We start from the raw sequence: 15,064 nt of genomic DNA, 5'->3' as shown, positions 1-15,064 counted from the left end.
ACTGGCATGCCAAGAAAAAGGGATGATGGTACCATGGCTATGGAAAGTAATAGGCCATACACTGGAAACCCGCAGTTCCCGACAGAAAGAAGCCCCCCACTTTCTCAGCCTTCTATTATGATGACCTTGTAAAGATGGACAGGTTAAGTCCTAACCCTTCAAACCACTACACTAGCCCTGGCTTCATTCAAATATAACCTAATAATCTTTGAGATTGGGTAGACACTAGGGCCAGTAATTTAGCCCTAACCTCCCAGGATTCCTCATGCCTGGGATTGTGGGATGGTGATTTTGGAGGTACAGATGCTTCAAAGACCAGGAAATAGCAAACCCTCTTTATTATTCCCACATCAGATAATTTAAGGTCCTCCCTGAGAAAGCAACCCAGATGAGTTTACCAAAGCCCCTCCGAGTTGAAGCGAATCTCCTTAGGGATTTTTATAGTATCATTAGCAATATTACTCCCCCAAAAGGAACATACATGACTCCATATTATAAAGCAGGTCTGCGTCAGCCAGGGAAGACAGAATGAAATCTTTTTGGTCTAAGTGGAAAGCACAGGTATTCACAGGAAGTAGGCATCAACATACAGCACAAAACTTGTGCAACCCCACTTTCTCCCCAGCCCAAGGAGGCCCACTGTGCCCATGAACAAGGTCACTTCCTATAGTGGTTGTCCCTGAGTGGATTCCACCTCTATGTCCAAGTTAAGACAAAGGCTCTTCGTCAACAAGAATTGGAAAAGCATCAGCCCTTCAGTGCTCGGCTAGGGATACTTCTTGGCTTAAACACACCACTCATGGTTTTTTTGAGCCCAGAGGATTTACCATTAACATCATCCAGGTACACATCGGAGAAGGTGACCTCCACTCTTACCCCAAGCAATGCACTGAGCATCAGCCGCTACCCGGAACTGCTCCCATGGCCTCTTCCCTCCCACACTGCCTTCCATAGGCTCCTCCCCAATAGGACAGAGGAAGCAAAGGCAAGAGGGTGGCCAGAGGCTTTGCAGGGTGACGTTTATTTGCCAGGTTCAGCAGGCACACAGTTAGCCCACCAACCTTCACATACCAGAGCAGACCCACAGGCATGCAGGGAGAAGGGCAGTACCACCATGGAGTGCCGAGCAAGGGCAAGGACCAGCGTGGCTGCCTGTGCAGGCTGTGGTAGAGTCTGACCAAGGGTGCCTGCCGAGAGCATCCCTCAGGGAGCTGGGAAATCTTATTCTACTTCCTCATCCCATGGCTGAGCGATACCTCAGCCTCTGGTAGTAGACACAGAGGTAAAGCCTCTCCGCATTGCTGAACGAAGAGCAGAAAATCTGCTGCTGTGAAAAGCAAGCTCCCAAAGCAGCCTATGAGGTACTGCCATGCCTCCCTGGGAGGAAGAGGATTTATGGCCTGAGCCTGCATAAGGTGGTTATGGGAAAGGTCTCTTCGTTGGTAGTGGCATCTAGGAAGACCATGGGGGACACCAGCCCTCCCTATCTCGCTCACAGAGAAGACCCAGATAGGCTGGGGCACTGGTGCTGCTGGCCCTGTACTCTGTTCTCCTAGGCATCGCTGCTGCATCCAACATGTTTCTCTCTTCCTTTGGAGTGTCGTAAGAATCAGGATGCAGAGCAACCCACTACAGGACTCAGGAGGCTATGAAATAACACAAGGATCTTCAGAGGGAAGATCCCCACCCCCACCCAGGGAAAAAGATGGACGCTTCTACCCATTCTCTCTCCCACTTCTGAGGATCCCCACAGCTAACATGCAGTGCCTGCCCCCAACCATGTGACCAGACTTAACTTAAAGCACACTGCCCTAGATTTCTGCATCATCTCTTACAGCCAGCATCTACTCCTAGAGCAGCCCAAACACCACAGGTACACACACCTTCGTGTGCAGGAGCCTAACACTGCTGACAGGGCCTCGCTGGAGGACCAGCTCTCAGGGCAAGGCCACCCATTTAGGGCCTGGGAAAGTATGAGGCTTGCAGGGCCTGCCTGGGGACATGAGAAGACGGGAAGGGAAGGAGAGCAAGGACCCCCTGAGTATCCCTAGAGCAGCATCCCACAAGGAACAGAAACTGGTGAAGCTAGCGAAAGACAGAAAGCCACAAGGAATCCATGCAGGGGCTGGGGCTGGCCCTGCCTCTGGCCTGCCCACCACTCACATACATCCACACAGGAGACGACACTGCTCTCCCATGGCCCCCAGGCATGCCCCACTGGGATGAGGGAGCTTGGGGGGAGCTAGGGCATCATGCCAGTGACTCTATATACAGTGAGAAGCCCCTCATCCAAACTCCCACCCTCCTTCCCATCCCTCAAAACCCCCAACAGACTGCCCATTCAGCTTGTCTCCACCCTCTGAGACTCCTGGGCACAGCCAGTAGCCTCTTCTCCTTTACAAGAGGGTGGAGCCTGGCCTGTGGCACCCTCTAGGGCTGTGCTGTCCGGCTGGGCCACAGCCGGCTCAGGGGTGGCTGCTGCCTTTGCAGCTGGCGCGGCACTGCTTTGAGCGGCGGGCACTGTGCTCTCTTCTGTGGCTGGTGTGGCTCTCCCATCAGTAGCTGGTGTAGCACTCCTGTCAGTAGCTGGAGTGACACTCCCATCAGTGGCTGGGGTGATGCTCCCGTCAGTGGCTGGGGTGACACTGCCATCTGTGGCTGGGGTGGCACTGCCATCTGTGGCTGGGGTGGCACTACGATCTGCAGAGGCCATGTCATCGCTCTTGGCTGCACACCCAGCATCACCCCCTGTGCCTACAGTAGCACTGGCTCCAGAGGCTGGGGCAGCTCCACCTGCAGCTGCAGCGACGGCCCCACCAGCAGCCCCGGGAGTGGCAGCATCTGAAGTAGCAGCCGTTCCAGACTGCTCTGGTGCCCGGAGCCGCTTCATGAGAGTGGTCACTCGGACGGCCTTCTGAAAGGAGGACATTGAAGAAAGAATTGTGGTGAGGTTCACGAGATCTACTCCTTCCAAACGGCTAAACCCAGCCCCTTCCATAGTACCCCAGCCGGCTACCCAACTACTCATTACTTCAGCTTCTGATAACCAACCGCAGCAGCTGCAGCCACATGTGATGGCCTGAAGAGGTGCAGCAGCAGCAAGGAGCTGTGGGGTGCAAGAGGAAGCACTTGGAATCGGGCCAGGAAGAGAGCGAGCCAAAGCCTACCTTCCACTTGGCTCTGGCAAAGTTCTTCTCGATCTGGGCACAGACGCCATCCTTGATGTTCTTATCAGAAGCTGCATTGCCAGAAATCCTAGAAAGGAGGTGGGTGCATCAGACCGGCATGGTTGGTGCCTTCGTGGAGACTGCACAGCCCTTCCCTGTGTGAGCTAGGGCCACCAGGCAGAGCGTCTGGTTTGGCCACAGCTCTACAAAGCCTTCCCTTACCCTCAAGACCTCAAGGATAAGGACTTCCAGTGTAAGACATCCAGAGTGCAACAGGATACCCACTCCTCCCACAAGGCCCTGCTCTCACCATTCATGGGAGATGGCCTCTTCGGCGGTGATCCGCTGGTCTTGCTCCACCTCCATCAGCCTTGTGACCAGGTCTTTGGCTGGGGACAAAGCCAGGGATGGGCTAGGCAAGGCTGCCCCATCTCATTGTCTAGATGTGATGTATGGGCTGGGGAGTAGGAGTAGAATCCAGCAGAAGCTGAGAGCGGCGCCTCCCTCCATACTGCCCTATACTCTGCCCACATGCCAGGCATCCCCTCACCTGCTTGAGAAATATCATCCCAGTACGGAGAGTCAAACTCATAGTCACCGGCGAGGATCTTGCGGAAGAGATTCTTATCATGGTTCTCATAGTCATCTTCTTCTACCTCCTCATAGAAGGGCGGGTTGCCTGAAAGCCTACATGGAGTAGGGTCACCTAGGAGGGCCACAGACATAACTGTCCAGCCCACCTGGCTTCAACTGTTGTGCCCTTCCACTCACAGGATATACATGATGACACCAATGGCCCAACAATCCACAGGACGTCCATACCGTTGCCGTCCTACCACTTCCGGTGCTAAAAAAAAAAAAAAAAAAAAGTGGTCATCTGCTGGTCAGTATCAAGCCTAGCCATATAGAGTAGCATCTATAGCCACATCTTAGAACAGAGCTTCTCCCCTACCCCAAAGTCTCTCCCTGAAGGCTGTCCCTCCACCCATCCCGTGTCCCATCCTTGCCCAGATACTCCGGCGTTCCACAGGGCTCCTTGATAAGACCGTTCTCTAGCTTAGCCAGGTGAAAGTCACTGATGACAATCTTTGAGTTCTTTAGCCTGTTGTAGTACACTAGGTTTTCTAGCTGTTCAGGAGAGAATGGTAGAAGGGTGGGCAGAAGTCATTATGAGGGCCTCAGAAGCTGGACCAGAGGCCAATGTGGCGGTGCTCATGCTATCCCAGCCCAGTTTGTCAAGTGATCCAGTTCCTCTGGCTCTGGCCTTACCTTGAGGTTCCTGTGCACAATCTTGAGAGAGTGCAAGTAGGCCACAGCCTCCAGGACCTGCCGCACCACGTTGCTCGTGTCTCGCTCCGAGTAGTAGCCCTGGTCCAGGATCCAGTCAAACACCTCCCTCCCCGTGGCCCTGAGGGACACCAGCCCCTGAGCCCGGTGTGGGCAGGGTCGGGGGTAGGACAAGAGCATTTGGGAGGCCTGATTTGTACCAGGCACTTGGCTGGGCAGGGCCTAGGGCCTTGGGACCCAAAGGGCTCCAAAAATGGGTTTCTTTAGCTATAAAGGGAGGAGAAAGAAAAGACCCTAGGGACTGGGGAATCCTGGAACCCCAGAATGGTACTCACAGCTCCAGAAAGATGAAGTATTCTTTGCGGGTCACAAACACATCTACCAGCTGCAGGATGTTGGGGTGCTTTACCCTAGTGGCAGTGGGAGGAGTCAGTAGTCAGGGTTGGGTGTGTACCCCTGAGAGAGAAGCTCTGGTCCTTGTACTGAGTGGTTGTAACATTCTAATGTGTACTTCCTGAGGTGCCCTGGCCTTCAAACCCTCCCCTGCCATCTCCCAACCCCACTTCCCCCCCCTCACACTCACATCTTCAGGATTCCAATCTCGTTCTTGGCTGCTTTCCGAACCTTGCGGCCATCACGCTTCTGGAATTTCTTGCAGGTATGCAGCTTGCCTGTTGTCTTGTCCTTGGCCCGGAAGATTTCACAGAACTCCTCGCTGAAGCCAGCAGGCACACCAGGCCTTACTTAGAACAGGGTACACTCCGGTCCCTCTTTCCCAACCCTGGTCTCTCCACCCGTCTCTGTGCAATAGCCCAACACTCACGTCTTGACGACTTGTCCCAAATCATATCTGTCAGTCACTTCCGATGGCTGGTTATAGTTCTTCTTGTCACCCAGAGTCACACAACCAAACGGCATTGCTAGGCTCTGAGACGCAAAACAGGATGGGGTCTGGATCAGCTATACCATTTTCTTACACCCCGTCCCCCAACACTGAAATTGCTTTTGGAAAATCCCAACTCAGCTCAGGTCAAGTGAAGGGCAAAGTAGGCAGATATAGATTTACCCTGCTTTTTTGAGCCGTAGATGCAGCCATTCAACCAGGCTGCCTGAACTACAATAGTCCCCACCAAGCAAAAATTGACTAAGTTGACATATTAAGAAATTGTTCTTTCATTATATACACTTGAAAAGACTTACAGGACAATCTGTTTATTTATTTAGTTTTGACTTTTGAGACAGGGTCTCACTATTTAGCCCTAGATGCCCTAGGCCCAATATGTACATCAAGCTGGCCTAGAACTTGCTGAAATCCTCCTGGGTCCACCTCTCCAATAATGGGATTAAACCATCAGTCTCTTTAGGGTCAGCCAGGTGGCTCACCAGGTAAGGGCACTGACCTCCAAACTTGAGTCTGATCCCTGGAACCCACAGAATGGAAAGAGAGACCCAAGTTTACTCCAGTAATTTCTTCGAAATTATAACCTAATTATATCATTTTCCCCTTCCTGCCCTCTGTCTTGCTCTTGCGCGTATGCACGTATTTCTGATTACATAACTATAACCTGCTAGGTCCACATCGTGTTACTTGTATGCATGCTTTCTGGGCTGACCACTTGGTATTGGATAATCACCTGACGTGCTCTTTCCTGGGGAAGACTGCTTCTCCCACTCTAAGCCTTCCTTAGCTGCCTGTAGTTCTTTGTCTAGGGCTGAGATCTCACGAGCTCTCCCCCATACTAGCTGTGTATCTCGCTCGGACGGTCTAAAGATGCCAAATGCTGGTGAGGCTATGGACAAAATGAAATCTGTTGGAAGAGGGCAACTCCCCTTTAAAAAAGCTGGGAGCTAGGTGGGGTGCAGACCTGGAATCCTAGAACTTAAGAGGTGGCAGCAGGAGGATCGGGGTTCAAGGAAGCCCCAGCTACTTGATGAGTTCAAGGCTAGCCCAGGCTACAGGAGACTTTGTCTTAAAAGAAGAAACAGGGGGGCTGGAGAGATGGCTCAGCGGTTAAGAGCCCCGACTGCTCTTCCAGAGGTCCTGAGTTCTATTCCCAGCAACCACATGGTGGCTCACAACCATCTGTAAAGAGATCTGATGCCCTCTTCTGGTGTGTCTGAAGACAGCTACAGTGTACTTATATAAAATAAATAAAAAAAAAAAAAAAAGAAGAAGAAACAGGATAAGGCCAGTTTTGTCAAACAAATATACTCTGTACTTCTTTTATATTCTTTTCTTTTTAGAACTATTCTCTATTAAATTTGTATGTCTAATACATGTACATATTAAGCAATCTACTTAATATACAATGATACTGGATTCATTCCTTTTTTGTCTCAAATTCCTGTTAGTTATTAAAGTTAGCAAGTTCCTTCTTAATCTCTGCAATATCGCCATTCTCCGAGTTATCTTCATTCAGTTGCATTAACAAGCTAGTATGGGAAGGTATTAAATTGCCACATCACCTCCACTTAACTTTATATAACATCCTCTCCCCCACACCCCCCGGAGCTGGGGACCGAACCCAGGGCCTTGCGCTTGCTAGCCAAGCACTCTACCACTGAGCTAAATCCCCAACCCCTTCTTTTATATTCCTAAGTTTATTTGGTTGGTTGGTTGGTTCCATTTTTTGAGATAGAGTTTCACTGTGTAATAAGACAGCCCTGGCCGTCCTGGAATACTCTCTGTAAACCAGGCTGGCCTCAAACTCAGAGAGATCAGCCTACCTTTGCTTTCTGGGTGCTAGGATTAAGGGTATGTGTCACCAATGCCCAGCTAAAATTATTTATTTTCCTGTGTATGTTGTTTGCCCTACATGTATTCCTATGCGTCATATATGTGCCTAGTATCTCTGGAGGCCAGAAGAGGGGGTTGGGTCCCCTGGAACTGGAGTTGTACAGTTATGAGCTGTTGTTTTTTGTGCTGGGGACTGAACCTAGGCCCTCTGGAGGAGCAGCCAGTGCTTTTAACCACTGCACAACTTCTCAAGCCTACCCTGTGTACTTTAAATACTTGCTCCCTAGAAATGCATGCATTTGAGCCAAGTGTCCCCCAGGAGTTCCAGGCCCACCTCGGCAACATAGAGAGATCCCATCAAAGAGAGGGTGGGAGAGAGAGGCAGGCATACACTTATGCCTCAGGACACTTGGGTAAGAATGCTCATAATTGCCGTATCCATAATTGCTAAAAGCTGGAAAGAGCCCAAATATCTACCCCCAGCAGGATGTACTGTGGCATAGTCATATAATACGATGTTATGCTGCAAAGGAAATGAGAGAGCTATGGCTCTACTCAGCCAAACAGTGTATCTTGCAAAAAGCCGTGTTGACAGAAACAGGAAAGAATGCATGTGGTGTGAGTCTTTTGATACAGAGCTCAAAACAGGCAGAACTTGCCATACTGCTGGGGACTCGAGCACTGAAGTAACGCTGTTCAGAAAAAGCAGAAAATAAGTTTAAAGATTCACATAATGGTTCCTAAGGGATAGGATAGGGTGCCTGAGTTAGGACACATGGGGGCTTCGGGAAGACCCATTTCTACACCTGAATGGTAGTTATGAAGGAACATACTTCATATCTTTTTAAAAATTTTTCAAATTATTTTTATTTTATTGTATTGGTGTTTTGCCTGCACGTATGTCTGTGTGAGGGTGTCAGACCTTAGGGACAGCTGTGACCTACCACATGGGTGCTGGGAATTGAACCCAGCTCCTCTGGAAGAGCCATCTCCCCACCTCCCACCACCTTTATGTCTTACTAAAGATGTATGTGCAGGCTGGGCCACAGTGGCCCAGCTTTAACCCCTCAGCATTTGGGAAACCGAGGCAAGTGTATCTCTGAGTTCGAGGCTAACCTTGTCTACAGAGTGTTCCAGACAGAGTTATACAGAGAAACCCTGTCTTAAAAACAAAACAAACAAAAGGGACTTGCAGGCATTTAGAAAGATGATTCAGCTCTTCAGAAGGCTTGCTGCACAATTAAGTGGTCCCAGAGTTTGAATCCCAGAACCCGTCTAAGAGGCCATATATCTTGCACATGCCTGAAACCCCAGCTGCAAGGGTGGGCAGAGAGAACTGCTGGGGCTTGTTACTCCTAGTTTAGCCAAGAAAATGCAAGGCACGGACGGGTTCAGGGAGAGACCTGCCTCAAAGGAACAGGTGGAGAATGGCGAACAACACTGCTGCTTTTCTTCTGGTTTCTGAGCATCCACAGGCATGAGTGCTCACACACATGCATATGCATGTGCACACACACACACACACACACACACAAGAAAATGAATAATTTTCAAATTTCAAACATTTATGTGTGTGTGTGTGTGTGTGTGTGTGTGTGTGTGTGTGTACATACTTTTCTAGGATGTTAAAGGAAATAGGAGTTCTCTTTAGGACCAAGAAGTGATCGTTGAAATTTATATCTTTTGTTTATTTGTTTTTTGATACAGAATCTCATGTATTTCAAGCTGGCCTCAAACTCTCTGTATAACTGAGGCAGTCTCCCTGCCCCTGTTCCTGAGTGCTGGAGTTGTAGGTATGTGCCGCCATGCTCTGATGCTGTTTTAAAGCTTTTATTATGATTAGTTTGATGGATTTAGTAAATATTGAATTCAGACATGTTGCATATGATATGCCTGGAGGGACACATGTTCCTTGTAGGGGAAAAGTAGCACTAGGGTTGGGGCTGGGAGCAGAAGGCTTTGCCGGGAGGCATGCAGGGGTGACGGTCCAGAAGGCTAACACAAGCCTGCCTAGCGCTCAAGTACTGCAGGAGCATAGAAGCCAGGTGAGGTTTGGTCCAGTTACTGCTGGTTTGGCAGGCTCCGGGAACTCTGCACCCGGAGCACAGGGCCCTGCCCCCACTCTGTCCTTTACAGATCAATCCTAAATTGTAGAGCTAGATGGCTGGACCCAGCATCCAAAGGGAAAGGTACCCAATGTCCTTATTTGGAGGTAGATGGCTGCATCTACCTTTACAGATCTAACCCCAGGGTCTGCCTCCATAAAGTCTGCTTTGTGCCAGCCTGTGGTTATAGCAATCTCAACTCTACACTGAGGCCACACTGAAACTGCTCTGCCTCTGCCACCTCTGCCCCCGAAAGTGCTTGAAGTGAAAAGAGCTCAGGCAGGGCCTTGAGCACCTAAATATTCCCCTATCTGAAGGCACTTACAGTGTCAGTCCTCCTTAAGGAGGAGGACCCGGCAAGCTGGGGGCCCCAGACAAGCCCTATGGGTATTACTAGATGCCAACCACTTCCTCCCAGGCAGAAGCCAGCCATACTATTCCCAGGGATCGCAACCCTCCCTGGAAGCCCCCCTCAAACGTGTCTTCAGCATTAGGGATCAAATTCCATAACTCCTTCATGAGGATTGCTTGGGCTTGGGGAATACACACATTTCATCAGTGAGACGGAGTCAGAGCTTAAGCCATCTAGCAAAGAACGACAGAGGCAAACAAGAGAGGCTTTTGAAGATGTCGGCTGTGCCTCTTTGCCACTACGTCCAAAATGCCTGCTCCTGCATCTGCTAGGGAGGTAAGTGTGGCTAAAATCTCATTGTTGCAGCTGGAAGCAGAGGCACAGCCAACCACCACTGCCAGCCGCCCATCTCCACACCGTAACATCTGGAGGGAAAGGCCTGCATCAGTCCTCATGTACTCTAAGGACATTCCCCCACCCCGGGGGCTCATGGGAAGATTACCCTCCCAGGCTAGAATCTGAGGGTCAGTCACTGAGCAGGAGAATGGTCCTTGGCTTGCAGGTTTCCCAGGAGGGCTGGGCAGGGACCATGCACTCCTAGTTCTGTTGCTTTGTTACACTGTTCCCTCTGATGCAAATACCCTTCCCCCAAATCCTCCCGTGGGAATTCTGTTTGTCACCACAGAGTTATTTATAACATTAAAAAGGAATCGGCGGCTACCTAAATGTCCGACAACAGGTGATTCGCCAGCTCAAGTATGTCTACTCCAGGGCAGGAAGTGTAGGCACTGGTAGGAGTGCCACCCGCCTGGGCTGCCCTGTGAAACAGCCTCTATACCGGCAAGGAATCAGGACCAGGGGCTGTGTGTTCTTTCCGTACAAATTCTGACATCATAAGGTTGTCTATGTAACAAGCTGTCTAAAACAATCCTGATGCTCCAAGGCCAGATGCAAATGGTCCTTTTCTGAGACACCTTCTCCAAGCTCCATCTTCCTCCTCAGTCCAGCAGCTCTCACCTCTGCCAGCGTGGTTATAGGTGGGAGGTTTTGTGTGTGCTTGGCTCTGATGCTGGCACCAGCTTGACTATACATGTACATTCATGCTGTGGGGTCTGGGCTGGTGTTAGGGTCTCTCTACCACGGAAAGCCCACAATTCTGACAACCTACAGCCATGTCCTTCCTACAGGTCTCAATAATGAGACAGGGGCAGATCTACTTTGCCACCACTCCCCTCTATCTTGGCTACCCAGGTGTCACCCAATCACTATACCTCCTCGACAGTCTAATTGAATTCACTTATACACCTAGATCTTTCAGGGTCAAGAGAAAAGAAACCATATCTCCAATCAGTACTCCTATCCCCTCTACCCCCTGTTTATTTCACCATCTGCTACCTAACACTACCCCACTGAGGCTCTCGGTTGTATATACCAAGCCCCTTGGTACCGCTCAGCCAAGAGAGGGACCAGTCCCAAAGCTGAGCAACTGAGTTAGAGACTCCTTGAAGAAGGGTGGAAGGCCAAGGAGAAGGAGACTGGCATTTCCCATCCTCATGAGCCCCAAATTTAACACCCAACAAAAGAAAGTTTTCCTTCCAACACCACAGAATCTGGTCAGTTCCACATTAGCCCAGGTATGGCCCAAAAGCTTCAGGGTAGCTGCTTTTCTACAGACAGAAATCCTTTCCTTCTCTGCAAAGGACATAAACCTTATACCTGGGCCACCCAAAGGGAACACACAAGCAATGCAGAAAGAACGTGACGATACCACTGCCCTCCACTCCAGCAGACTCTGGAAGCTTTCCTGTCACTGTTTGCTTCTGGACCTTGCCTACTGGGCTCAGTGATTCATGTCTCAGGCAACTCTGAGGAAGCTTTTGTTTATTTGGTACCCTATTAATAAAGGGTCCTTGGGAGTTCTATTGAATTTTCAGGCAAGTCTGAGAAAACTCAACCAGAATGGGGGCCAAAAGACCCCATTTAAGGGTTTCTTCCACCAGAGTCAGCCTGTCTCAGGTCTCACCTTTCATATCCATAAATGAACTTTCCAGCTGCCCTGGCATCTGCCATGTGGGGCTCTAGAGCTTGCAGTAAATCTAGAGAGGCCAAGAAGGGCCCAGGAGGCCTCCCCGCTGACTCCTGACTGTAGGCAACACCTCCCAATTTAGTGGCAGCTGTGAACACCAGCCTGCAGGCACCCTGTTCCCTTCCCTCCCCTCTTCTCCTCTCTTAGAGATTAGGACTGAGTTTTCTACTGCAAATGGACACGCCCCAGCCCAAATCCTGTCTAGCTCACAGCCACAAGCCTAGGGGAGGTAGTGACCTCCTTCTAGTGTATGTGGTAACAAGAGTCAAGAGTCAAGCTTCAAGCCTACTGTCCAATTGCTTTAAGAAACTGGGTATCATACAGATCTGGGTAACAAGCTGGGCCACTATCAATAGTTCCTGGTGCTGACTCTTTTCTACCTATCTTAGGAGCATGGAGGAGCCCCTGCTAACCCCCAACCTCACAGTCTTAGAAGTGAGCATGCAGTCCACTGCTATTTCCAGAATAGTAAGCTCACCACATGCAGGCAAAGCCACAAGCCAATTGTCACTGGCCTTAGAACCTGGGGTCCTGATCTTTGAAGCCACTGGAGGCCCTGCATCCCTTTGGTTGGAGGAAGGGAGCTGCAGAGGAAGGCACTGAAGTAAAAGGTTGCTATGGGGCTGGGGATTTAGCTCAGTGGTAGAGCGCTTACCTAGGAAGCGCAAGGCCCTGGGTTCGGTCCCCAGCTCCGAAAAAAAAAAAGAACCAAAAAAAAAAAAAAAAAAAAAAAAAAAAAAAAAAAAAGGTTGCTATGGTGATGGAAGTTTTAAAACAAGGGGAGGGGTAAGGAGTAGGTATTAGCAAAGGTCCCAGGGTTGGGGATTTAGCTCAGTGGTAGAGCGCTTGCCAGCAAGCGCAAGGCCCTGGGTTCGGTCCCCAGCTCCGGAAAAAAAAAAAAAAAACAAACAAACAAAGCAAAGGTCCCTCTTCCCAAACTGACATTTTGGCCTGGCTCCTTCCCCATGGGTTCTGTGACCCTGGTGCCCATAAAGGAAGACAAAGTGGGGGAATTAAGAGACTTTAGTAAAGACAGGTGCAGAGACAAAGGCAGAATCTGTTGGAAGAAGGAGAGTGGCAGAATAAAGAGGGACCCAGCCACAAGAGAGAAGCAGGCTGAAGATTCTGAAGATTCGGAATGCCCAGCAGTTGCCTAAACCCTCCTAGGCCGTGTGCCTGGATTCCCTGGGCCAGGAGCTACCCTTGGTGTTTGGCTTTCGAGGCTCTTCAGTATCCCCCAGACATACAGTGTACTTGGTTCAGGAGGCCCAGTAAAAAGAGGTCAGCTTCTAGGAGCCTCTTGGTGGGGAAGAGGTCAGCTGTTGGGGTCCCCCAGCTGGTCAGTCCCCAGCCTCACTCCCTGTCCTGATAGCAGCTTAGGTGAAGAGGTCCAAAAGTTGAAAAGACAGCATTGTGGGATGGACATGAAGCCCAGAAACCTGCCTACTTCCCTTACCCGGGGTCCCCAGCAATCTCCACCTCAATCAGCTGAACTCTGTCCAGGCCTTGGGCTCCCCCGGCCCTTCTTCCAGCTCAGCCTCATCCCATCTTCGGTCTTGGGCAGATCTCAGGATGGCCAAAAGCAGCAGCCAAAACAGCACCATGAGCAAGCCACAAGCAGGATGACAAAGGCACACACACCAACAGCCCCAGGTCTCAGTTTCCCTCAGAGCAGAGGACTGCCACCAGCCTGCTAATTGGTGGCCACCAGGGAATGAAGACACAGAGAAAAGTCTGCAGCAGATAAAGCCAGGGTATGGCACCTGGGGATCCACACTAAATGGGGGGAAAGGGGGACTCCTGTTCCATCCTGGCCCTGAAGGAATGGAGATATTGATTTCCAAGTTAGGAAACTGAGGCTCAGAAGTCACTGAATCAGCCAGTAATCAGCTCAGAGGGGGATGGGAAGCCAGCCTACTTCTGCAAGGATGGTCCTGGGGGCCCCAAAGCCTGAGCCTGTGTTTGGGGGCTGGTGTGCAAAAGATCTACTAGAGTAGTGTAAACCAGGTAGACGCTTTTGGTGAGGAAAAGGGGACCCTGTTCTCTAGGAAGATACCTGCTAGAGCAGGTTTGGGGTCAGGAAGCAGTTGGTAGCCCTTCATGGGGCTGGGGCTCAAGAGCCCAGGGTCTCCTGTCAAGCAATACAAGCTGAAAAAGACAGAGGCAAATGAAAATTGTCCCCTGCTACTCCAAGCAGAGTCCCTGCTCTTCACCATGGTACCACTCTGACCCCCTTCCCCAGTGCTGCTGGCTCGCCCCCGCTGGCACAGCAACACACATGCGGGAGGCACACGTGTGAGCACCAAGCCCCGCACCTCCCAGCAGAAACATGTGCGCCCCGCACCCCCACCTCGCACGTGTGTCAGTGCACTGCCCCCCCCCCTCCCTCGACAAAGACCCTCAGAAGGTTCGGAAGACTGAACTTAGCTAGGGGCCAATAGTCCACTGGGGCTTAGAACCTCCTCCCCCAGCCCCGCAGCAGCCCCGCCCAGCCCCCTCCGGATTGTCGCCCATAAAGAACTCTCCGTTGTCATGGAAATTAGTGACTGCCAAACCGGAGGGAGGGGGCCCCCAGGGGCAGTTGGGGAGGGGCTGAAGACCGCTCAGGGTTCGAGGATGGATCGCTCGGCCCTTGGCCCTTTACCCCTATAAAGGGCACCACGAATCTTCGAGGGTTTATGTTTTTTACAATTCGGAGCTGCAGAGGCTTTCTCTGGGACCCTCCCAAGCGGTCAGAGGTAATGGGCAACTTTAGCCCAACCCCGCACGCCACCCCACCTCGCATCTGCAGAAACCGTGCGATGTGCCCCTGCTTGGGACCCCCAGAGTCCTCGCGGCGATTGCGCGCATCCTGCGCGGGGATTCTCTAACCAGGGAAACAGTCCCCCAAGGCCCCCCAACGTGCATCCAGGAGGCGCCCTCCCCACCGGCCCAGCCCTCCCTGCTCCGCACCTGCAACGCTGGTCGGTCACAGGCAGGAAGCGATAACCGGCTCAGCAGGGCTCCGGGGGCGGCCGGCAGAATCCGCTCCGGGCACGCGGGGCAGACGCGGCGCCAGCTGCAGCCGCTTCGACTCCAGAACCTCCAGCATCGCCAGTCGCTCTCTGGCAGCGGATTCGCACCCCGGGCCGGGGGCGGGCTGGGGGCGGGGCCTCCTCGCCCGGCCCGCCCCCACCCTGGCAGACCCGGAGACTGGAATCCCACTTGAGGGAGGACGCGGGAGGGTTGGCCGCGAACTCCTGCTAGGCTCCCTTAGGCCATCAGACTCAAATCCCAGCAACAGGAGGTGAAGGGGCCCTTCCTAATTTACCCAAAGTAAGTAGTAAGGAA

At 51.5% G+C, this 15,064-nt stretch overlaps 1 protein-coding gene across 1 annotated transcript; it reads right to left on the bottom strand.

Moving 5' to 3' along the window:
• Nucleotides 1-333: 333 nt before the first annotated feature.
• Camkv (CaM kinase-like vesicle-associated) lies at nucleotides 334-14,809 on the bottom strand. The gene is given in 11 exon segments (NM_024000.1): nucleotides 334-2,914; nucleotides 3,168-3,255; nucleotides 3,478-3,556; nucleotides 3,718-3,854; nucleotides 3,939-4,014; nucleotides 4,175-4,295; nucleotides 4,437-4,575; nucleotides 4,790-4,864; nucleotides 5,038-5,169; nucleotides 5,278-5,381; nucleotides 14,687-14,809. Coding segments are annotated over 10 exon segments (1,515 nt in total). The 5' UTR covers nucleotides 5,373-5,381; nucleotides 14,687-14,809; the 3' UTR covers nucleotides 334-2,341.
• Between the last annotated feature and the right edge of the window lie 255 nt (nucleotides 14,810-15,064).

The sequence above is a fragment of the Rattus norvegicus genome, chromosome 8 (assembly GCF_021556685.1).
Source record: "Rattus norvegicus strain SHRSP/BbbUtx chromosome 8, alternate assembly SHRSP_T2T, whole genome shotgun sequence".
Classification (NCBI taxonomy): domain Eukaryota; kingdom Metazoa; phylum Chordata; class Mammalia; order Rodentia; family Muridae; genus Rattus; species Rattus norvegicus.
The sequence above is the reverse complement of the archived record's forward strand: the minus strand, read 5'-3'. Positions and strand labels throughout refer to the sequence as shown.